We start from the raw sequence: 25,308 nt of genomic DNA, 5'->3' as shown, positions 1-25,308 counted from the left end.
ATTTCTTTAATGAATCGGAATCGAAACAATGGGATATATATATATATATATATATGAAGTCATATCACTCAGCCCTAACAGAAATGGATGATGATCACAGGAATAATATTGGAAAGCTTAGTTTGCTCTGCAGTAGTAAAACCTTCACACTTCACTTCAGCACTCGCACCAATAAAGGGAATAGGGATGCACCCATAGGGAGGATGCACCCATTGGGAGGATGCACCCATTGGGAGGATGCACCCATTGGGAGGATGCACCCATAGGGAGGATGCACCCATAGGGAGGATGCACCCATTGGGAGGATGCACCCATTGGGAGGATGCACCCATTGGGAGGATGCACCCATTGGGAGGATGCACCCATTGGGAGGATGCACCCATTGGGAGGATGCACCCATAGGGAGGATGCACCCATTGGGAGGATGCACCCATAGGGAGGATGCACCCATTGGGAGGATGCACCCATAGGGAGGATGCACCCATAGGGAGGATGCACCCATAGGGAGGATGCACCCATTGGGACATTCTGCACAGAAAACTATTTTTGGTTGGTTGTTTTGTTTAGTTTTGGTTATATTCATTCCCCCTTTGTGCCAGGGAAAACAAAATGCATCTTAATTACATATATATATAAAAGAACATTTCATCCCTTCAGCACACTATCTTTTAATGAACAAAATCCAATCATACGGATTCAAATCCAATCATACAGATTTGTGAAACGGCATCAATCATCTCGGCCAGCTGTCTGCCATCTTATTCGCCGACGCACTGACTGATGGCAAGGCGTGTGTCTGCAGATACCAACGGTGCACAGCCAATACGTCGGTGCGATCCCAACCCAAAGGGTGTGTTCAAGGCGTGTGTGATACCAACGGTGCACAGCCAATACGTCGGTGCTAATCCCATTCCCAACCCAAAGGGTGTGTTCACCAATACGTCGGTGCTAATCCCATTCCCAACCCAAAGGGTGTGTTCACCAATACGTCGGTGCTAATCCCATTCCCAACCCAAAGGGTGTGTTCAAAATGATCTTCATTTCCCACAGCCTTAACTCATGAGAAGACGCCAAAACAAACCCAGGCTCAAGTCAGCCGCTGAATGTCATTCATGCTGCTACTGCAAAACACAACACGCTTCACCATTCCTAGGCCTGACTCACACCTTCACAACAGATTGATGTATAGCTGATGCATGAGACTTGATTACTGATGCAAGGGGGGGGGGGGGGGGGGGGGGGGGGCAGTCGAAACACAGCCGAAAGCCGTACAACACAAATGTTGTGTCAAACCATGATCGAAATGTGTGAGTGAGGCCTTAAGCCCAATTCATAGATCTACATTGCGGCGCACAACACTGTAAAATACAACAGTTCTACAAGCTCACAATGTGTCGCGATGTGACACATTGTGAGCTTGTAGATCTGCTATTTCTGGCGTATACAACAAAGTATACGTTTCAGCATGAGCTCTGTGATTTAATGTTTCACAAATAAATTAGGAAGTAGCTTCTCCACAGTGGCAATGCACACCGTAGCATTCTTCCAGGTAAAGCTATTATGCTTTGCAGTACAGTAGATTTCAGTCAACTGCATGGTTAGCAAGCAACTGTTAAGGCAGCAATATGATGTGTAATATCAATCAATTGTTCATAAATGATGTAAAATTACTTGAAAAAAAACTAGAACATTTGAAAATGACATTCTGAGAAAAGTGAAATAAGCAAACAAACATATTGCCTAATAGCAGTAGGCAATATGTTTTACATACAGTAGCCAGTACTGAAGAATGATGTTCAGAACATTTTAACATTATGATTTCTTCTCCATCTCTAAACCTTTGAAAAGCAATATCACAAATATACTAAAGCTCCTACTGTCCCTAAAGCTCCTACTGTCCCAACAAACTCCTGTCAAAATAGATAAACCTAAGGTATGAGAACTGGAATTTCCAGATGTTGATATGAATGAATTGCCCCATTTCGGGCGGGAACCCCTTTTGGTGTTTTAAACATTATGTTGTAATTTAGCTATTGAAAAATAGCAGATCTACAAGCTCATAGCGTGCCACCGAGTGGCGCGCTACGAGCTTGTAGGTCTGCTATTTTTGAAAAATCGTGAAAATATTTATTTCAGAAAACTGGAGGATTTGGAAGAACTTTTTTAAATTTTGAGGTCAGGCCTAAATGGGTTAATACGTGATGTTCAACATTACAGCATTACGTCCGCCGGGTGAATGCAGTACAGTATGTCCAAAACGCTTACTTTTCAGCATTCAAATTCAAAAGTAGCAGATCTACAAACTCAGAACTGCTACTTTTCATACTTTTGTGTGCACTGTGCTGTGGTATAATTAACCCATTTAGGCCTGACGTCGAAATTAAAAAAATGTCTAAATCATGACAATTTTCTGAAAAACCTGTTTCTGTGTCAGTAGTTCTCAGTATTTCATGTCAAGGACCCCAAAAATTATATGTATTTGGCCGCCGACCCCCATCTGAAAATATGTTGTTCCAGGGACCTCCCAGAAGTAAAGATTTGGGCGGGAACCCATTTTGGTGTTAGCATTATGTTATGCTTTAGCTATTGAAAAATAGCAGATCTACAAGCTCATAGCGCGCCACAGAGTGGCGCGCTACGAGCTTGTAGGTCTGCTATTTTTGAAAAATCGAAGAATCACTGACATAGAAACTTTTTCAGAAAACAGTCAGGATGTAGAAGACATTTTTAGAATCTGATCTCAGGTCAAAATGGGTTCATTCGCTCTGAAAGAATATATTCAAAGATTTGAGACACATTTTAACGATTTTCAAAAATAGCAGATCTACAAGCTCGTAGCGCGGCACTCTGTGCCACACTATGATCTTGTAGATCTGCTATTTTTCAATAGCTAAAGTATAACATAATGCTTAAAACACCAAAGGGTGTTCGCGCCCAAAATGGATTAAGTAACAAAGTAACACAAAAAGTTTGAATATGAAGAAAATAAGTTTCTGCCCGACCATTTGAAATCTGTTTGCTCATTATTACATCAGATCCTTTACAACAGGGGTTCTCTGACTTCTTTGGCTCAGGTCCACCCCGTAAATCACTTTTACATCCAACGGCACCCCTGAATTACATTGTCACTTTATAGCACCTTACATTTGTCATATTATTAGGTAAATTATTAGGTAAATGTGTTAGGCGCGATTCATACTCCTATTTTAGAGCCAAATAAAAGTCGGTTCAGCTCTGTAGAGCCTACAATGTGACGTCATTTGAGGTTCGGGGGGGCAGGTACCGTCCTAAAGTCGGCTCTTCGGTGCTACTGAAAATTTCTGACGAGCCGAAATCATTTCGGCACTACAGCGCCGAAACAGTGGTAAAATAAGAGTATGAATCTGCCCTAACTCTTTCCCCCTAAGGTACAGCATGTCACGAGGAAAACATGAGAGAATACCAGTTTACATTATAGGACAGATTGAATATATAAATGTTATACTTGACCTTTAACCACTAAACTAAAGCCCAGCATCACTAACATTCGCCCCAAGAGATATGTGACCAGATTTGACTGAGAGACTGCCATCGCGCACATTACAGCTTTTCACCAGAGAAAAACATTTTATTTTTTATTTTTTCAAAATGAGTTAATAGCACAGCCAGACTCTTCACATACTAGAGCATGTCTGAAATAAGTGTCAGAGCTGAAATCGGCATGTAAATATGAAATAAATGCCCAAACATGTAGCTAGGTGTAATGTTAGAGACCACAGAAGTGAACCTTTCAAGCCTGTTTTCTCAACTTGTTGTTTTCTGCAAGACATTACTCTATAAGCCATATCTCCAAAACTGGTGGGTCAAACTGAACAATCAATATGTCCATTTGAAGCTATGATTCCCTGCTTTCATGACATGAAAAAACAAAAATTCCAAAAAAATCCAATGGCAGTCTCTCAGTCAAATTTAGTCACATATGGTGTACAGTGCAAGTCCTCAAGTGCTTTTTTTTTAAAGTGGTTATAACTGAAGTGATAACAATACATTTCAATCTCCAGAGATGATGCATTTTAAACCTGCAATAACCTTTTTTTTAATAGCAATTCCCAATCCGAACACATTCCGTAAATCCAAAACACAACACAACTCACCCCCTTCCGACTTCCCACTTTAAATAATCCTATGATTTGTATGTATAGTCATTTCAACTTCCTTCCCTTACCCAGACTTAAACCCACCAGCATCCATATTGTTGCTATTATTGCTATTTCCAGCGAAAGCCTTCCTCACGCACAATAACAGAAAACAGAAAACACACTAGCACAGAGCCCTGAGGGACTCCGCTCAACCCCTCTAGGGTTCTAAGTGGCTAAGACGGAAGCTTCGGGTCCTCCTCCTCGGGGCTGCACGGCCGCTCCCTCGCGCCGCAGCGACGAGGCCGAGTCGAAGCGCGGCGTCACCTCGCAGCGCACCAGCAGCGTGTCGTCCTTGACGAACGGCCGCTGCTGCAGCTGCTGCAGGTGGAGGAAGGTGACGTAGCCGAAGCCCTTGGGGTTCCTCATGATGGTGGGCTTCTGGAAGGCCTGGAGGTCCGGCTTAGTCTCCATCACCTCCATGTGATGCTGGCCCTCGGGCCCTTGGTCCAGCACGGCCAGCCGGATGGTCCCCTGGAAGGGCCAGCTCAGCGCGCCGTCGAACGCCCCCTGCATGGTGTGCACGAACAGCGAGATGTAGTTGGAGCAGCGCGGCGCGTTGGGCGACTGCAGGTGCAGCCGCAGGCAGAGCTTGTATCCCGGCCGGCCCGTGTAGAAGCCCGGGCTGTGCTCCACCACGGGCAGGCCGGCCTCCTGGTTGCGCAGGTGCGCGGCGAAGCCCTTGAGGCGCCAGATGAAGATGCCCTGGCACTGCTGGGCCTCCAGGTCGCGGACGGTCTCCTCCAGCGTGGCCACGCGGCGCTTCAGCTCCGCCAGCTGGCCGGCCTGGGGGGAGACATACGGTCATCTGGAGGGTTTTCACATGTATGTACAGTACCTAACGCTTCAGCTCCGCCAGCTGGCCGGCCTGGAGGGAGACATACGGTCATCTGGAGGTACATGTACAGTATGTACAGTACCTAACCTCATTTCAATAACTGAGGTGTGCGGGGGAAATAATATTGTACACAGAATAATGTTTCATTAACACTTCCTTGTGTGAAGGGTTTTGCTACAAAGCAGGGCAGGGGGTCTTTACACAGCTCCTGTTTGTTGTCATTCAGCAACTGTTCCAATGGTTATTTCTATGGAATATTTGCTAAAAAAACATATTTTTTTAATGACAGATGTAGTCACTACGACCACAAATGTCCCAAGAAACTAGCTAGCCTAGCCACCGAGTTTGCTGCGCTCTGGGAGAACAGAGAAGCTGAATTCTTTGTTTTGATTAGGTGTGGAGTGGTGCTCGTTTGAACCACGGCTAGAAGGCTGTTTCAACCAATCAGATTGCTTCCTCGAAACGTCGTGTAATGTGATTTCTATCATACCTGCGTCTCCTTCAGGATGATCAGCTCCCGCAGCTGGTGGTCCTGTTTGACCAGGCGTCGGTCCATCTCGCCCAGCCGCTGAGCCTCCTCGCTGGGCTGACCGCCGGCCGATGACGCACCGCCGCCGCCGCCGCTGCAGGACGCCACGGCCGCAGTAGCTCCGCCTCCGTGGTCCTCGGGAGAGAGGACGGAGGAGGAGGACGCGGCCGCTGCTCCCCCCGGAGGCCACAGAGAGGACTGCTGCTGCTGCTGGTGGTGGTGGGAGAGGCTGCTGGCGCTGGCGTTGTTGAGGCCGAGGCTAGTACGGACGAACTCGGCCAAGCAGCGCATGTGCATCTGCGTGAACTCCTGCATGTGCTGAGCCAGGTCGTGGCGCTGCATCTGTAAAGTGGTGTCGTTTTTTGGCAGCAAATTTTCCATTTTAGTTTTAGTCATAATCATTTTAGTCATATTTTAGTCACCTGGAATGTTTTAGTGTTAAGTCTAGTTTTAGTCGACTAAATATCATACGTTTTTAGTCGACTAAATCTGCAGTTAATTTATTCAACTAAAATGTATTTTGGCGTCGTAATGGCTCATTTTACACTTGTTGAAAATAGCCGATCTACAAGCTCACAATGCGTCACTGCGACACGTTGTGAGCTTGTAGATCTGTTATTTTCAGCATGCAACCAATTGTAAAATGACTTATACTGGATCTCTTGTCCACTAGTCCATTCCTAACATTTTAGTGATTTTAATGTTGACGTTGTACGATTACTACAAAACAATCCAAAATAAAGGGATTTAAGATCATTACAGCTGGGCCGTTGCCTGAGTCCACTGCATTTCTGCCTACTTCTGGTCCAGGACTTGTCCCTATTTTTCGTCCCCATTCTCAATAGAAGTCTATGTATGAGACATTGGACTGAAGCCCCATGAAGTGAACGTAGTTTGCGTAACTCTGTCTATACTCTATGGCTCTGCCCCAAACTATATACCCCTAAGGGTTGAGAATCACTGCTTTAGACGATTTGAAATACAAAGGACAAGCGTTCTCAGCTTTCTTGATCACCTACCCTTTCCCGACAACCAAACGTGCTGAAAGTGCATGCGATGGGTGCTTTTGGACAATCTGTATCACAGTGAGACTCCATCTGAAACAGAAGCAACATTAATAGTTTATTTCATTGAATATTTGATGCAATGAGTGCATAAGTAATGGTGAGCTACTCCAAGTATGGCGTCAAACCAAACCTAATTGATCACAGATGGAATCATTCAGTACAAAACAAGCTGCTGCTGGAGGTTGAACATGTGCCAGATGTGCTCCATAAGACAACTTGTCCCATTTAGACCTAAGACCGATTCTACAAATGTCTTCTAAATCAGGGGTTCTCAACGTTTTTGGCTGGGGACGCCCGGAAATGCATTGGCCATGTCTCGCGACCCCCGCCCCACCACCAATACAAACTGACTGCAAAGATAACTTAATAATAGAGAAAATATATCATAAATTAATACTGAAACCAGATATAATCATTAAGGAAAGTTTATGCATGCACCACGTACTATGTAAACTCTTCATTTCCATTTCCCAGCCATTCAGTTGCAAAAAGAAAAGAAAAAAATGGGGACCCCCAAAATAATTCGGCGACCCCCTGAGGGGTTCGCGACCCACGGGTTGAGAACCCCTGTTCTAAATCATGTCAGTTTTTCTGAAAATTTCATTTCAAGGACCCCCAATATCATATCGTTGATGTCGGGAGGAAACCTCATAACTAAATTTTTGAGGTTTTTGATTTTTTTTTGCCATAAATCAGTGCTATTGAACCAATGGAAAGTAGTAAAAAGTGCTTTGGACAAAACCTCTTAACTCCATTGGACCCTCAAACTGTCTGCTAAAGCAACTAACTCCAGCACCTCTACCCCTCTCATGGAAGTAATGGACAATATCTAAAGTTACAACACCAACTTTGATGAGGCAGTATTGCTTTGTTTTAAAAATATAAGGTTTTCTTAATTTTTTATTTCCTGAAAAATGCACATTTTGGAGTTATGAGGTTTCCTCCCGACAGCAGAGATATGTAATTGGCCGCCGACCCCCATCTGAAAATAAAAATATGACCCCTCAGAAGCAAAGATTTGAGTTTGTTCTGAAAGAATATATATATATTCAAAGATTTTGTGCCACATTTTCAAGATTTTTCAAAAATAGCAGATCTACAAGATCGTAGCGCGGCACTCGGTGCTGCGCTATGAGCTTGAAGATCTGCTATTTTTCAATGGATAAAGTATAACATAATGCTTAAAACACCAAAAGGGGTTACCGCCCAGAATGGGTTAAATGTTTTTTTTAAATAGTGCCCCGTAACGATTTTACGGGGGCCAGTTTCGAATTGCAGCCATCCGTAGGTGCCCTTTGAGAGCGGTTTTGAAGGAGTCAAGGGATTCGCATGTCTTAATGACTGTTGGTAGGGCGTTCCACATTTTGGTGGCATAGGAGCGAAAATAATTTAGTCCCTTGTTTGTGCCGAATCTGGGTTGAACATGATTCGTTGCACTCCCTCTGGTGTTGTGGGTGTGGACTTCGTTAACATTAAGGAAGTATCTAGACAGGTACATGGGTATCTTGGTGGAGTATCGAATCTTGTGGACCAGACCCATTGCAAGATGCTGTACTCTGTCGCCGACCCTAAGCCATGCCAGTCTGTCAAAGTGGGCAGGGGTGAGGTGGGTTCGGGGGGTGAGGCCAAGTAGGAGCCTGACCAGTTAATATAATAATGGTAATGATAATGACATACTGAACAGTGAGGATGCCAGTATGGACATTTTGGCCCCATTCAAACGTGCTGATAACTGATGATTTCGCCGATTCAATACATGATACCAGTCGAATGGGGTGCACTCACTCACCTGGTCTCTGATGAGCTCCATCCCACAGTACTCGCACTCCACGCTGGCGAAGGGACACTGCAGCTCATGGAGCTACGGGAGCAAGACCAGAGAGACACTTCAGGAAGCTGCCAAGTTGTGACACGACTAAACAGATTTGATTTAATTTGATTTTGATTTGATTTGATTTTAGCACAGTATAGACTCAGAGCAACACCTTAAAGCATGAAAAATAAAAAGGTAAAGTGCCAGGAGGAGGCAAGAAGCCCTGGGGGCGTATACGAGGCCTCTACCTCTATAATATACAATAAAGACATAACAAGATATAAATAATTTCCAGTAGACATGATTGCAGTATATAAAATATATATATAAAATCTAGGGATGGGTCCGATTAATCGATAATAGGACCCAAAATCGATTATTAAGATTAATAATCGATCTTTTTTTTTTTCTTTTTTTTTTTTAATGGAAATCTGTTGGAAAGGCAATATTGTCCAAACAGGACAGGGCTACCAGAGTGTGCCTGGGATGTGTCTGTAGCTGCATGACAGAGGAGGGTGGGGTTGCTATGGTGATCAATTGGCTCAACAAAAAATATTTTGGCAGGCATCGATGCCGTCGTAATGGCAGATTTTACACTTGGTTGCGTGCTGAACATGGACGATCTACGGATCTACAAGCGCACGCCTCACAGCGTGGATCTGCTACGGATCTACAAGCTCACGCCTCACAGCGTGGATCTGCTATTTTCAGAGCGCAGCCAAGCGTAAAATGACTCCCTAACATTTTCGCCTAGATTTTATTTGTCGATGACATTGTCAATATATTTAGTTATTTAGTTTTTGTCAGTGAAAAAAAAAGGTAGTCGGAGAAACATTTTGTCATCATAGTTTTTAGTTGACGAAATTAACACTGTCCCAATGTTAGACTTTGGTCAGTTCACCTGTTGGTCCTCGTGAACAAAGGAGGCCAGACATTCCAGGCATGTCACAGGTCTCCGTAGGCACAGATGGGTGGTGTGTTCTTCCAGGAGGCTTTTCCTCACAGACTGTTGGCACTGCGGGCAAGGCAGCGTCGCAAACTGGCACTGTGACACGTGCCTCTGGTGACAAAGGATGCATGAGAACAGTTTATTTATTATACACAACTCCTCATGGTGCACAGTCTGCACACTAGTGTCATCAAACATATATACCGTATAAATTTTTCTAAATTTTTATCCCACGATTTTGCAACCCATTTTTTTCACCCAGTGTCAATTATCTAATGTAATCCTGGGCGCTACACTTCCTCTGCCAACCTGGGGTGGGGGGGGGGGGGGGGCAGCGGACTGACCTCATGCTTCCTTCTATGCATGAGGAGTCCAAGCTGCTTCTTTTCACCTGACAGGGGGGAATTTTGCCGGCCGGACGTAGCGCGTGGAAGGAACATGTTCCTTCCCCTCCATCAGGTGCCCCAGGGGGAGGCAGTTTAGAGACCAGGATCAGGGCTCGACAGTGCGACTAGGTACTCGCATATGCTACTAAAAATAGCACCGTGCGAGTTGTAAATTTCAATTTGTAGCACGGGTGCGACTACAGAATTTGACCGTTCAATCGTGATAAAGACAAGGCTCTGATACAGCAAGAGCAAGTGCACATTCTATAGTCGCAGTTCTATACCTAAATTTATATTCTGTAGTACGGCGGTGTCGTTCGCCAAAAAGAGCAGATCTTCAAGCTAACAACGTGTCGAGGCTCAATGCAGCGTTCATTTGAAGATCTATGCTCCCACCGCCCGCCCCTCCCTGTGTCGCTGCTCCTTCCCCTGTCACTGCTTGCTGTCAGCAGCGGCAGACAGAAAAGAAGACAGAGCGAACGCAGCAGGATAGCATTAGCATGATAGCACATTTGCAAAGTTTGTTTGTAATGTTCAAAGTTCAAACGTAACTTACTTTTAACCAAACGCGGGTGAAACAGCGTGCAGCCGTGCACGCACGCGCGCGCGCACACACACATGGGGTGGACGGATTTATATTTATCAAAAACAACCCTTGCTTTCAGCGTTTGTTTACAAAATCGTGTGCGCAGCGTCAATGATAATACGAATGACCGAACTGGCTGGATTCTTCATATCAGTCAGTCAGTGGTCATTGTGTGACCTGCATAATGAGCAACGAAAAAAAAGGCAAAGATCTGTCCCCCCACCACCTCCTTCCACCACGCCGACGTTTAGTTTGTCCGACCTCCTCTGCATAGCAGACTGTAGCTTAGAACAACGGACATATCAGCTACAGTAGATTACTGATTTACTGTCTGAACTGAAGCAGTCAAAGCCAAGGAGAATGTTACAATACTAATTCAGCAGCCTCTGCACTGAATGTCACACTAACATGATAGAACAGCAGGATAAAAACGGATAGCCTGTCTATCCATCCATGAGCAACATATTATCTATCTATCTGCATAAAAAAACTAAGTATTGCATAAAACATATTGATTAGATTATATGAAAACAAACATAACAATGATATCATGATGAATATCAATATTTTGTGATAATTGCTGAAAAGATATTGTGATATAATATTTTGCCATATTATTTCCCACCCCTACCTCATATCACTTTATTAAAGAAAAATCACACCCATGTGAAGTGAGGGGCGCTCTTGTCATCGTACATCATCAGGAATCTATACTGGCCAATCAGAATGCCTGTTGCCTGTGATTGGTTAGCTGATTTGCTCGTTTACATATGACATAAATTTCCCCTTCAATGTCAATGGCGTTTAATGTTTTGATGTTTAATTTATGTCATATTTAGCAGAATTTTGACGTAATTTCTCTGTTTGTTTGTCTGTTGATTGTCAATGGCTCATTTTGAGATGTGTAGGGACAAAAGCTGTCAAAAACACATCATTTTTCATCGTGCTCCTAAAATAATTTGTGTGCTACTAGATTTTTCAACTTAGTAGCACACGTGCTACTTGGAAAAATGCTAAGCGTCGAGCCCTGACCAGGATTACTGCATGTTTTTTTTGTGAGGGTACCTACCCTAGGGGACACGGGGAGAACATGTGAGGGTACCTACCCTAGGGGACACGGAGAGAACATGTGAGGGTACCTACCCTAGGGGACACAGGGAGAACATGCAAACTCCACACAGAAAGGCCCTTTCGCCAACCCCGATGACACGGAGGAGGGAACACGCCCCCAGCACCCACAGCGTCCCCAGCGTGACTCGAACCCTTGACCTTCTAGCTGTGAGACGACAGCACTACCGACTGTGCCACCATGGCCCCCATCAAACATAATTTTCAACATCAATCCCCATGCTACTTTTCTCCCTGGGCAAACACGGCAAACATCTCCACTACTGCAACACAAACAAACTACAAGGATTCCAACCTAGTATTAGAGCCCGACCCGATATTTTCGATAAATGTATGGGTCAGTACATCAGCAATCGGTGGTCTCCCTCCCAGACTCTCCCGCGTGCGAGAGAGAGAGAGAGAGGGGACACATAAGAGATTGAGTAAACGATACAGATGTGTGTGTTTATCTGTCACGATCCTTTTGACGACAACGGACTGAGTTACACAACTTTAGCATGCTCTAGTTATTCAGAACAGGAGCATGCCTGTGGTCTAATGTCGTGTGTGTGTGTGTGTGTGTGTGTGTGTGTGTGTGTGTGTGTGTGTGTGTGTGTGTGTGTGTGTGTGTGTGTGTGTGTGTGTGTGGTATGTTGTGAAATAGATACTGTAGTTGTAAATGTGTAGGTTCTACTGATAACATCTGTCTTACCACTAACAGCACCTGTAAGACGCCTTAGTATAGGTGAAGGGCGACCGCAGGGTTAATGTCACTACTGGAATAATGTCACTTCATTAAAGCAGTAAGCACTGTCATTGAAGTTTAATTTTAAATTGTCTCATATAATAATTGTGGTCCAAAAATAAATAAACTGTCTCAGCGATATTGTCTCTGTGTCGTAAATAAACTGTCTCAGAAATGTGTAATAATTCGACGGCAGTAACATTAGCGTTTTCTCTCTGTCAGTTGATTCTTTATATCCATATGAGTCAAACCACCGCGATCATGGGAAATGGATGGGGAAAGTCCCTGGCAGTCACAATGACCAAAGCAATCTTTATATTGTTAATACTTACACAAACCAACTATTTTATAAGAACAATATTAACACTTGAATTGCCCGGGGTTATTTAATCCATTACATTATAGCACCCATTCGATTTATAAACACGGACCCCTTTTACCCGCGGACCGGATGTTGTTGTGAATGTGTGTGTAGCAGCTAACAATAGCCACACCACTCTAGAGTCGATCGACAACAACGGGAGGTAAGAATAAATCTATCGCGACTAGCGACTGGACCGCGGAGCGCCGTCTAACACAGGATCTTTTTTCATAATTAGACGGGATGATTTAGATACAATTTACAATTTACAATTTAGGCATTTAGCAGACGCTCTTAATCCAGAGCGACTTACATTAAGCAAGAACAAAAAGCATGGGAATACATCACATATGTAAAATGCATTTATCGCGAAACATGCGTAAGCTAAGAACGTGACTAGAACATATCTATATAATGACACTATACATATAAACTATAACTAGAACATATCTATATATATGACACTATACATATATGCTGTACTATGCTGCACATACATATATAAACTATAAACTATACATATATGCTATACTATGCTGTACATATATACTATGAAGTGCTATGACTACATACAATGCACTTATTGTGCTGTCTACATGACATGCTATAAGTCTGTTTCAAATGCTATATAAGTCTAAGAAGTGCTGTCTAAGGGGGGTAGGGTAAGTGCTATGGGCTTTTAAGATTTTCGTTTTCATCAGCTAAACAGGGGAGGGAGTTTTTCGATGACGTCTCACTCTTATGCAACACAGAGGATTGCCCAACAGGCGCTCCTGGGCTATGGAGCGATGCGATCCGTTCTCATAAATAAACTTCGTCTTTTGGACCATACTTCGTCCTGGGCGTCGGGCGTTACTAATAGAAAGGACAAAGAACTTCGTCCTGGGCGATGGGAGTGTTAACACACACCTGGGTGGCCTCGTTTGGTTTTGTGTGATAGAAACGTACTGTAGAGACTAGAGAGCACACCTGCTGTTATCACACCCTTCATTATTAACTAGCTTCAAACTATTTTTGTTAATACATTTTCATTTAGTTTTAACTAGTCATACTTTAGTCATCAATTTTTTGTTTGTTTTTGTTTAGGTCTAGTTTTATTAGACTAAATCTACGGTTGATTCCGTCGACAAAAATGTATATTGTTGGGTTTGATGGCGTCGAAGTGCCCGATTTGCTGAAAATAGCTGATCTACCAGCTCACAATGTAGCTGATCTACCAGCTCACAATGTAGCTGATCTACCAGCTCACAATGTAGCTGATCTACCAGCTCACAATGTAGCTGATCTACCAGCTCACAATGTAGCTGATCTACCAGCTCACAATGTAGCTGATCTACCAGCTCACAATGTAGCTGATCTACCAGCTCACAATGTAGCTGATCTACCAGCTCACAATGTAGCTGATCTACCGGCTCACAATGTAGCTGATCTACCGGCTCACAATGTAGCTGATCTACCGGCTCACAATGTAGCTGATCTACCGGCTCACAATGTAGCTGATCTACCGGCTCACAATGTAGCTGATCTACCGGCTCACAATGTAGCTGATCTACCGGCTCACAATGTAGCTGATCTACCGGCTCACAATGTAGCTGATCTACCGGCTCACAATGTAGCTGATCTACCGGCTCACAATGTAGCTGATCTACCGGCTCACAATGTAGCTGATCTACCGGCTCACAATGTAGCTGATCTACCGGCTCACAATGTAGCTGATCTACCAGCTCACAATGTAGCTGATCTACCAGCTCACAATGTAGCTGATCTACCAGCTCACAATGTAGCTGATCTACCAGCTCACAATGTAGCTGATCACCGGCTCACAATGTAGCTGACATTTTAAATGGATCTCCTCTCCACTAGTCCCTCCCTAACATTTTAAATGGATCTCCTCTCCACTAGTCCCTCCCTAACATTTTAAATGGATCTCCTCTCCACTAGTCCCTCCCTAACATTTTAAATGGATCTCCTCTCCACTAGTCCCTCCCTAACATTTTAAATGGATCTCCTCTCCACTAGTCCCTCCCTAACATTTTAAATGGATCTCCTCTCCACTAGTCCCTCCCTAACATTTTAAATGGATCTCCTCTCCACTAGTCCCTCCCTAACATTTTAAATGGATCTCCTCTCCACTAGTCCCTCCCTAACATTTTAAATGGATCTCCTCTCCACTAGTCCCTCCCTAACATTTTAAATGGATCTCCTCTCCACTAGTCCCTCCCTAACATTTTAAATGGATCTCCTCTCCACTAGTCCCTCCCTAACATTTTAAATGGATCTCCTCTCCACTAGTCCCTCCCTAACATTTTAAATGGATCTCCTCTCCACTAGTCCCTCCCTAACATTTTAAATGGATCTCCTCTCCACTAGTCCCTCCCTAACATTTTAAATGGATCTCCTCTCCACTAGTCCCTCCCTAACATTTTAAATGGATCTCCTCTCCACTAGTCCCTCCCTAACATTTTAAATGGATCTCCTCTCCACTAGTCCCTCCCTAACATTTTAAATGGATCTCCTCTCCACTAGTCCCTCCCTAACATTTTAAATGGATCTCCTCTCCACTAGTCCCTCCCTAACATTTTAAATGGATCTCCTCTCCACTAGTCCCTCCCTAACATTTTAAATGGATCTCCTCTCCACTAGTCCCTCCCTAACATTTTAAATGGATCTCCTCTCCACTAGTCCCTCCCTAACATTTTAAATGGATCTCCTCTCCACTAGTCCCTCCCTAACATTTTAAATGGATCTCCTCTCCACTAGTCCCTCCCTAACATTTTAAATGGATCTCCTCTCCACTAGTCCCTCCCTAACATTTTAAATGGATCTCCTCTCCACTAGTCCCTCCCTAACATTTTAAATGGATCTCCTCTCCACTAGTCCCTCCCTAACATTTTAAATGGATCTCCTCTCCACTAGTCCCTCCCTAACATTTTAAATGGATCTCCTCTCCACTAGTCCCTCCCTAACATTTTAAATGGATCTCCTCTCCACTAGTCCCTCCCTAACATTTTAAATGGATCTCCTCTCCACTAGTCCCTCCCTAACATTTTAAATGGATCTCCTCTCCACTAGTCCCTCCCTAACATTTTAAATGGATCTCCTCTCCACTAGTCCCTCCCTAACATTTTAAATGGATCTCCTCTCCACTAGTCCCTCCCTAACATTTTAAATGGATCTCCTCTCCACTAGTCCCTCCCTAACATTTTAAATGGATCTCCTCTCCACTAGTCCCTCCCTAACATTTTAAATGGATCTCCTCTCCACTAGTCCCTCCCTAACATTTTAAATGGATCTCCTCTCCACTAGTCCCTCCCTAACATTTTAAATGGATCTCCTCTCCACTAGTCCCTCCCTAACATTTTAAATGGATCTCCTCTCCACTAGTCCCTCCCTAACATTTTAAATGGATCTCCTCTCCACTAGTCCCTCCCTAACATTTTAAATGGATCTCCTCTCCACTAGTCCCTCCCTAACATTTTAAATGGATCTCCTCTCCACTAGTCCCTCCCTAACATTTTAAATGGATCTCCTCTCCACTAGTCCCTCCCTAACATTTTAAATGGATCTCCTCTCCACTAGTCCCTCCCTAACATTTTAAATGGATCTCCTCTCCACTAGTCCCTCCCTAACATTTTAAATGGATCTCCTCTCCACTAGTCCCTCCCTAACATTTGTGTGAAATGTCTTGTGAGAGCCATACCAACATATTATAAATGTATAATAAGAGGGAGAAAACAAAGTCTTACATCTAGATTTCGGAGCTCCATTTTGTCAGCACAGCCAGTGTGGGGACAGCGTACGGTGAGCGACAGGATCTCTCGTTTGGCAAAGTTGTCGGGAAACAGCTGCTCTTCCAGAAGCATCTCGTTGTCCACTGGACACTTCTGGCCCGTGTCTCTGCAGCAACAGGAGGACGGCAGCAATGGACAGTAAGGGATGGAGCTCGATAACCAATACCCGAAAAATTCCGAAAACAAGCTTATTGAGTACCCGTTATCAATAAGCTTTGGGCTTATCAAGCCTGTTATTGAGCATAGCGGCCCATGACGTCATGTTTAAACAATCAAGACAAGAGGCGACCAAGATAATCGCCCACGCTGGCACAAACATGTCTAAAAGTGTATTGATACCTGGCAACAGAGTAAACAACATTACGTGTTTAACCCATTTTGGGGCGGGAACCCCTTTTGGTGTTAGCATTATGTTATGCTTTAGCTATTGAAAAATAGCAGATCTACAAGCTCATAGCGCGCCACCGAGTGGCGCGCTATGAGCTTGTAGATCTGCTATTTTTGAAAAATCGAAGAACGACTGACATAGAAACATAGCTTTTTCAGAAAACCGTCAGGATGTAGAAGACATTTATAGAATCTGATCTCAGGTCAGAATGGGTTAAAGTCACTGTCTGTACACATACAGTACAGTATTAACCAGTTAACAGTTCCTTTAATATTATTTTATTGGTAAAAAGGTCAATTGCCTTCCGTTTGTTAGAAAAGTACTGTAGTTGAAGGCCCTAGTAAAATATACTGGTTCTGTTCAGAATGTATTATCTCCCATTTTTCCACAAAATAATAGAAAATGCTGGATAAGAACCCGGCTCGTTAAGCCTGATCGATAAGAACCCGGCTCGTTAAGCCTGATCGATAAGAACCCGGCTCGTTAAGCCTGATCGATAAGAACCCGGCTCGTTAAGCCTGATCGATAAGAACCCGGCTCGTTAAGCCTGATCGATAAGAACCCGGCTCGTTAAGCCTGATCGATAAGAACCCGGCTCGTTAAGCCTGATCGATAAGAACCCGGCTCGTTAAGCCTGATCGATAAGAACCCGCCTCGTTAAGCCAGATCGATAAGGACCCGGCTGGATAAGAACCCTGCTCGTTAAGCCTGATCGATAGGGTGATCGTTAAGGTGATCGTTAAGGTGATCGTTATCAATAAAAATTAACGAGCTCCATCCCTATTGGACAGTGGAGGGAAAAGCATTCAAATGTTTTACTAAGAGGACCAGTCTGGACTAAAGGTCTTCTAAATGGTTTCTGAAAAACCTTATGTTTCTATTGTCAGTGGTTCACAAAATAATTCAGGTCAAGGAGACCCAGAATTGTATGTAATTGGCACCGGATCCCAATCTCAAAATATGTAGTTCCAGAGACCCCCTCCCCAGAAGCAAAGATTTGAGTTAAAAACGTTCGCTCTGAAAGAATATATATTCAAAGATTTGCACCACATTTTAACGATTAAAAAAAAAATAGCAGACCTACAAGCTCGTAGCGCGGCACTCGGTGCCGCGCTACGAGCTTGTAGATCTGCTATTTTTCAATAGCTAAAGCATAACATAATGCTTAAAACACCAAAAGGAGTTCCCGCCCAGAGGAACATAGACTCATCCTAATGGTATCGGGTACGGTCGCCCCCTAAACCATCTTGCCCCTCGTTTTTTTTCCGCCGACCTCGTGCCGACCTCACGCCGACCTCGCGCCGACCTCGTGCAGACCTCGTGCCGACCTCGTGCCGTGGTTTTACTGGGGTTAAGTTTAGGTAATTAGGGTTAGGTTTATGCATAGTTTTACTGAGGTTAAGGTTAGGAATAAGGTTAGGTTTATGCATAGTTTTACTGAGGTTAAGGTTAGGAATAAAGGTTATGTTTAACCGTTTAAGCATAATTTACTTTAGGTTACTTTATACCAGGCCGCGCAGTTCCGCCGGCTGTACGCCCGGGGCGTACAGCGCTCGGTGCCGCGCTATGAGCTTGTAAATCTGCAATTTTTTCAAAAGCTAAAGTATAACATAATGCTTAAAACACCAAAATGGGTTCCCGGGCCCAGAATGGATTAAGGGTCCTTTTGGTTCCTAACCATCAATTATTTAGCTGGGGGACCCCCCCCCCCCCCCTCTTGGAACCGCCTCAAGGACGCCTGGGGCTCCCCGCGGACCCCCACTTTGAGAAGCCACAGCTTCTCCCCCACTTTGAGAAACCACACATCTAATGGGCGGGAACCCCTTTTGGTGTTTTAAACATTATGTTATGCTTTAGCTGAAACATTGTGGAAATTTGGTGCAAATCTTTGAATATATATTCTTTCAGACCGAACGTTTTTAACTCAAATCTTTGCTTCTGGGGGGTTCCTGGAACAACATATTTTCAGATGGGGGTCGGCGGCCAAATACATATAATTTTTGGGGTCCTTGACATGAAATGTCAAGGACCACTGATATAGAAACATGAGGTTTTTCAGAAAATTGTCATGATTTAACGTCAGGTCTAAATGTGCAACAAAGTCAGGCCCTGCAGGCCAGTAAAGGCCAGGATCACATTATTATTATTACCGGATGGACTTTTCAATGCAGTTCTTGCAGAAGCGGTGACCGCACGGCGTCTGGATGGCGTTCCTCAGGGCCATGAGACAGATGGGGCACTCGTATTTACTCTCCAGGGGCGGGTCGAACTCCACGTCGTAGCCCTGCATGGGCGTGGCGGCGGCGGCGGCCGCAGCCTGGAGGAGGCTGGTGGGCGTGGTGCTGCTGCCCCCCAGCCCGGTCCCGGAGCTCTCCGAGGGGCTGAGGAGGGGAGGCTCGCGTTCCTTCTCCATCATCGCCAGAGCACAGCTGGACAGCTCCCCCCCGCCGACCGCTGACCCGTCACCACAACCGCCACCACCACACCGGACATCGTCCTCCAAGCTGCCCTTGTTGTCACTTTCAAAGCAAGACATCTGTAAAAAAAAATGTGACCAGATTTGACTGAGAGCCTGCCATCTCGCAAACTCCAGCTTTTCACTGTTATTAGTTATTAGCACAGGCAGACTCTTCACATACTAGAGCATGTCTGAAATAAGTGTCAGAGCTGAAATCGACATGTAAATATGAAATGAATGCTTAAACATGTAGCTAGGTGTAATGTTAGAGACCACAGAAGCGGCCCAGGCGGTGGCGTAACCGTCTGGGCACCCGACTGGTAATCCAGTCGCAGTGTGCCGCGGGTTCGACTCCCGAGCCCGACACGGCCTTTACTGCATGTCTTCCCCCATCTCTCTCCCGTTTCCTGTCAGCCTACTGTCTGTCCCTTCAAAAACCAATAAAAGGCGCAAGCCGCAAAAAAATATCTTTAAAAAAAAAAAAAGAGTCCACAGAAGCCTGTTTTCTCAACTCGCTGTTTCTCTGCAAGACATTACTCTATAAGCCATATCTCCAAAACTGGTGGATCAAACTGAACAACCAATATGTCAATTTGAAGCTATGATTCCCTGCTTCCATATGACAAAACAAATCCAATGGCAGTCCCTCAGTCAAATTTGGTCACATATGTCAAAAGCTGTTACTTTTCAGGATAAAAAAACCCACTTTATGTGCTACCAGTTCAAACTAGTTAAACACACAACATTGGTGAGCTCAGGACAGAAGCAACGAGACTTTGTTTGCAATCAGTGTAGTTTTAGTCATAGTCTCTTGAATAGCTTCCATTTAGTTTTAGTCACATTTTAGTCACCTGGAATGTCTTAGTGTTAAGTCTAGTTTTAGTCGACTAAACATCATAAGATTTTAGTCTACTAAATCTACAGTTGATTTAGTCAACTACAATGTATTTTGGTGGGCCTTGATGCCCTAGTCGTGATGACTGATTTTTCACTTGCTGAAAATAGCCGATCTACAAGCTCGTTGTGAGCTTGTAGATTTTTTCGCATTGCGAATATTTTCCACATGCAACCAATTGTATTAATGACTTTTATGGGATCTCTTGTCCACTAGTCCCTTCCTAACATTTTAGTCTAGTTTTTATTTGTTGACGAAATTGTCAATATATTTAGTCTTAGTTTTAGTCACCATAGCTTACTTTTAATTTAGTTTCCATTTAGTTTTCGTCAGTGGAAAAAGGTAGTTGACCAACATTTTGCGCCTTGGTTTTTGTTATATACTGGGGGGTGGGGGTGGATAAATATTATATATGCACTTGTAGATGGGTGAAGCAAAGGAAAATAAAAATGTTTTTTTATGCAGTTTGAGGTTGAAATCTATGGGGGGAGAAGTGTTATATATTGTATGGTCTTGCTATAATGATCATGCCATGGTTTTCCTATATACTATATCATGACAGGAGATGGTGCTGTTGGCAGTTTGCCATGTTCCTATATGGTCATGTTAAAAGGGTTCACTTCCAGGTTGCCAGGAGTGATGGAGAAATGTAGCCATATTGAATCCCACATGGTTTCTGTATTGTTTGATCTGCAAATCTGATATAAAGCATCAAAGACATAAAGACTGAGTTTGTGCCTTTCTTGATGTGAAGTTACCACAGTCAGTCGACGAAAACAACACTGCAAGGTAACAAGTTAACTTGGGACCCCCTGGCTGGAACCCCTCCTCCAAGGACCCCCAGGGGGTCCCTGGACCACACTTTGAGAACCACTGTTCTAATGTATACTCCAACGCACATACAGTAGGAGGACTGCAATAAAAACAAGTCCTCAGAACTTTGTTTATGTGTTTATGTACTTTTTTATGTTTATCCCTTTAGCCCAAATGTATGACTGCACCCATACCGTTTGCATTTACTGTCTGTCTTGATTGATTGATTGAAGTTTGTACTAACAGTTTGCAGAATTACAGTACATTTCAAGCACAACTCAATACCAAACACTGTTATCTGTGAGTGGACGACACCATAAAGCATTACACTTGTTTGCAATAGGGTCCACCGTTTTCAATTCAATAAACTATAAAGTCTAATAGAGTAGTATTCAATCAGTCCAAAAACACAAGAAGGGCTTGGCAAACGACCCGGTGGTACGTGACGTCGGCAGTACTATAAACCACCAGGCTTCAGGAAAGGTGCGGTAGGTTATCCCATTACTATAAACCACCAGGCTTCAGGAAAGGTGCGGTAGGTTATCCCAGTACTATAAACCACCAGGCTTCAGGAAAGGTGCGGTAGGTTATCCCAGTACTATAAACCACCAGGCTTCAGGAAAGGTGTGGTAGGTTATCCCAGTACTATAAACCACCAGGCTTCAGGAAAGGTGCGGTAGGTTATCCCATTACTATAAACCACCAGGCTTCAGGAAAGGTGCGGTAGGTTATCCCAGTACTATAAACCACCAGGCTTCAGGAAAGGTGTGGTAGGTTATCCCATTACTATAAACCACCAGGCTTCAGGAAAGGTGCGGTAGGTTATCCCATTACTATAAACCACCAGGCTTCAGGAAAGGTGTGGTAGGTTATCCCAGTACTATAAACCACCAGGCTTCAGGAAAGGTGCGGTAGGTTATCCCATTACTATGAACCACCAGGCTTCAGGAAAGGTGCGGTAGGTTATCCCATTACTATGAACCACCAGGCTTCAGGAAAGGTGCGGTAGGTTATCCCAGTACTATAAACCACCAGGCTTCAGGAAAGGTGCGGTAGGTTATCCCAGTACTATAAACCACCAGGCTTCAGGAAAGGTGCGGTAGGTTATCCCAGTACTATAAACCACCAGGCTTCAGGAAAGGTGCGGTAGGTTATCCCAGTACTATAAACCACCAGGCTTCAGGAAAGGTGTGGTAGGTTATCCCATTACTATAAACCACCAGGCTTCAGGAAAGGTGCGGTAGGTTTTATCCCATTTTGGACTGATGGAGATTAAAAAATAAGGCTTCTAAATAGTTTTCTGAAAAACCCATGTTTCTATGTCAGTTGTGCTCAACCTTTTTCATGTCAATAGGACCGCCAGAATTATCTCTATTGGGCCACGGACCCCCATCTCAAAGTATGTTGTTCCAGGGACCCCCCAGAAGCTAATATTTTAGTAAAAAATGTTCGCTCTGAAATATATATTCAAAGATTTGCGCCACATTTTCACGACTTTTCAAAAATAGCAGACCTACAAGCTCGTAGCGCGCCACTCGGTGGCGCGCTATGAGCTTGTAGATCTGCTATTTTTCAATAGCTAAAGTAGAACATAATGCTTAGTTAAAACACCAAAAGGGGTTCCCGCCCAAAATGGGTTATGGGAGGTACAGGTTTAGACCAGTGGTTTTTCAACCAGTTTCATATCAAGGCCCATTTTATTTATTCAGCTTTTGAGCCACGGAACCACCATTTGATGGCCTCTCTCTCAGACCCAAAACTAAAGAATATTTTGTTGTCGTTGGATAAGATCTTGTCTACAATTCCATGCTTTTGGCAAACGTTGATCAAAATAACAATTCTTCTATACATTCTCTAATTGTGTATACTTCTTGTAAAAGAAGTAATGCAGATGTGTAACAATAATGTAACTCTTAAAATGAAACCATCCATTTGAGTTAATTTTACGCTCTCAATAGTTAAAAACCCATAAGGGTTCATTTGGTTTGAAACTCCATCATTGAGCTGGCAGTGGGGACCACCTGGAACCCCCCTCAAGGACCACTGGTTGAAAACCACAGGTTTAGACAGTACTTGTAGTAAAGTACCTATACTCTACTAGTACCTACAGTTATACACATTAATACTAGCTACTGTACTCACCTACCCTCACATCTGTCCAAACACATTAAGGACAGATCAGATGACAGCAATCAGAAGAAGAGATCTCATCTCAAATTTAAATTAATTCAGTAAAAACAACAAAAAAAACTGATCAGCCGTCAGCCAAAAGGAAGTCACCCTGACTGTACTCCTGTCACTATAATAGTACCGTGTGTGTGTGTGTGTGTGTGTGTGTGTGTGTGTGTGTGTGTGTGTGTACGCGCGTGCGTGTAGTCACTCATGTGAACGTCTCATGCGGAACTGTTGTAATACAGTTAGCCTACACACACACACACACACACACACACACACACACACGCTACAGTAAAACACTTCGATCATCATGACAACAAACAACAGTACCATAATGTATCGCGACAGCAGCGACACGCCGACGCGTTTTGGGAAAACGCAGACATTCTAGCAAATACTTTGGTCTATTAAATGTGCATTCATTTATTCATAACATTTACCTTTTTTTGCCTTGGAAAAGAAATGTCGTGAAGTTTTTCTGGTGAATTTCCTGGATTTCCCCCCTGGCCCCTCCCACAGTAGTTTCGTCAGGGCTGCCAGGTTTTGCAAGAGAAACAAGCATCCAGGTCTATGAAAACATGCACATCACTTCTATCTGGAATATTTGTTAACTAAACAAATATTGTATATAGGCTATCAATCAACTAGTTAAGGACTGTAGGTCTTTAAATGTCTTGATGAATTGAAAATGAATGGTGAGCAAATTTTGAAATTTACCCATTCTACAAACTTAATACAATTATCAATCAATCAATCAATCAATCAATCAATCAATCAATATGTATGGTGGAGCCACATCTGAAAAGGTTTTCTGCCAGGAGGGACCCCCCGGAAGAATTATGTAAAATAATAAAGAATAATGTTAAACAAATGTCCAACCATTTTCAATATTTTTGAATTCCCAACACATATAAATTAATGAAGTGGTTAAAATTATTGTGATGCCGTATTATTAACTAGCCTACTTTTTCTGGGTGGGACCCCTTGTTTATTTTTAACTATGCAACTAAATGACAAATCGAGAGGTCACTAGACCTCGATTTGTAGGTATTTCTATTTTGCATTGTGTATATTTGTATGTTTTTAAAAGCCTCAATTAATTGAAAATCGATGACCCTGCTGATGTAAACACTTAGTGCTTTTCCTGGTTTTATCCTTGTAGCAAACTGTTAATTAAATACATTTCAATCAATCAAAAATCCCCTGTCTGTGTCTCACCCCTCGACTTTACAGGAACTCAAGCCCAAAGTTACTTATAATGAGCAGACATGGCAACAGGTCTCAACACGCTCGTCAAACTGCTCCTACGTGCGTGTGTGACTTCCTGTAGGACGTCACGTCAAACATGAGAAGGAACGCACACCAAAAGCGCACAGTAGGGCGGAAGGGCCTACTGAGTAGGCTACACGTAATACAAAATACAATATAAAATCATGAATTATAATTATTATTGTTCATGAAATAATGCAAATAAGCAATGCTTCTGTTTTGTTAGTCAAAGTACTCTTATTTTGAAACCAATTTACCGGAAGTCAAACCTTTAACACTGAAGTTGACTAGCGTTATTGTTTTTAAATTGACGGTCATTATAACTGGAAAGCGTCAAAGCGAAAGCGATACATCTATTCTTCAAAAGTTGATGCGTCAGAATTACGAGCAACGTCACTCCAGGGACGCAAGTTGAGTTTGTTGAGTAAAATGTCTCTTTTTAGAAGACCATCTTTTCCAGTCTTTACCTCCTCAAAGTCAACCCCCAGCGGGGACAACCCAGAGCCATCTGAAATGAAATGAAATGAAATCTATATTTACCCAGGGTATCTGGGCTAAGCTCAAGAACTTGTTTCCAGCCAGGCCCTGCTCATAGAACACATTTCATCGTAGTGGTTGATGCCTTGTTCAAGGGCATCTAATAGAAGAGTTGCGATATTGAGGGGGCAGAAAACAGCCTGGTCACGTGGTTCATGTTCTCGCGCGAGCCCATAGACTGCAATGCATTCCGTAAACTTCCGGTTGTCCCTATGTGGAGCCTTCAAAGGGACAAACCAATAGAAGTCTATGTAGAAGAGCCATTGGACTGGCCCCATGAAGTGAACGAACAGTAATTCTGTCTTACTCTATGGCTCTGGGCCTCCTCCGGGTACAGGCCTCCTCCGGGGACAGGCTTCCTCCGCGGACAGGCCTCCTCCGTGGACAGGCCTCCTCCACGGACAGGCCTTTTTGGACAGGCCTCCT

General features: G+C 43.7%; 1 protein-coding gene across 4 annotated transcripts; it reads right to left on the bottom strand.

The window, feature by feature from the left end:
• Positions 1-458: 458 nt before the first annotated feature.
• Positions 459-23,654, bottom strand: traf6 (TNF receptor-associated factor 6). Of its 4 annotated transcripts, XR_013789673.1 has the most exons (9): positions 23,407-23,509; positions 18,886-19,271; positions 16,303-16,453; positions 9,324-9,482; positions 8,399-8,470; positions 6,562-6,639; positions 5,504-5,884; positions 2,903-4,961; positions 459-2,831 (listed from the first exon to the last, which is right to left on the bottom strand). XR_013789673.1 is itself a non-coding variant. In XM_079497563.1 (8 exons), the coding sequence occupies exons 2-8, from the start codon at positions 19,269-19,271 to the stop codon at positions 4,344-4,346; spliced, it is 1,845 nt and encodes a 614-aa protein (XP_079353689.1). In that variant the 5' UTR covers positions 23,517-23,654; the 3' UTR covers positions 459-4,343. The 4 variants fall into 4 exon arrangements, 3 of the variants coding, with proteins under 3 accessions (XP_079353689.1, XP_079353688.1, XP_079353690.1); XM_079497563.1 differs by lacking the exon at positions 23,407-23,509 and adding an exon at positions 23,517-23,654 and having other exon boundaries at positions 459-4,961; XM_079497562.1 differs by having other exon boundaries at positions 459-4,961.
• Positions 23,655-25,308: the final 1,654 nt, after the last annotated feature.

This window comes from Electrona antarctica, assembly GCF_951216825.1.
Source record: "Electrona antarctica genome assembly, chromosome: 3".
NCBI classification, from domain to species: Eukaryota; Metazoa; Chordata; class Actinopteri; order Myctophiformes; family Myctophidae; genus Electrona; species Electrona antarctica.
Note: the sequence above shows the minus strand (reverse complement) of the source record. Positions and strands in the feature narration are given on the sequence as shown.

Excerpts from the sequence above, each read along its gene's own strand:
- traf6 (XM_079497562.1), bottom strand. Across the intron at positions 16,454-18,885 it reads TGCATTGAAAAGTCCATCCG|AGACACGGGCCAGAAGTGTC; the intron begins GTAATAATAATA and ends CTGTTGCTGCAG. Across the intron at positions 4,962-5,503 it reads TCATCCTGAAGGAGACGCAG|GCCGGCCAGCTGGCGGAGCT; the intron begins GTATGATAGAAA and ends GTCTCCCCCCAG.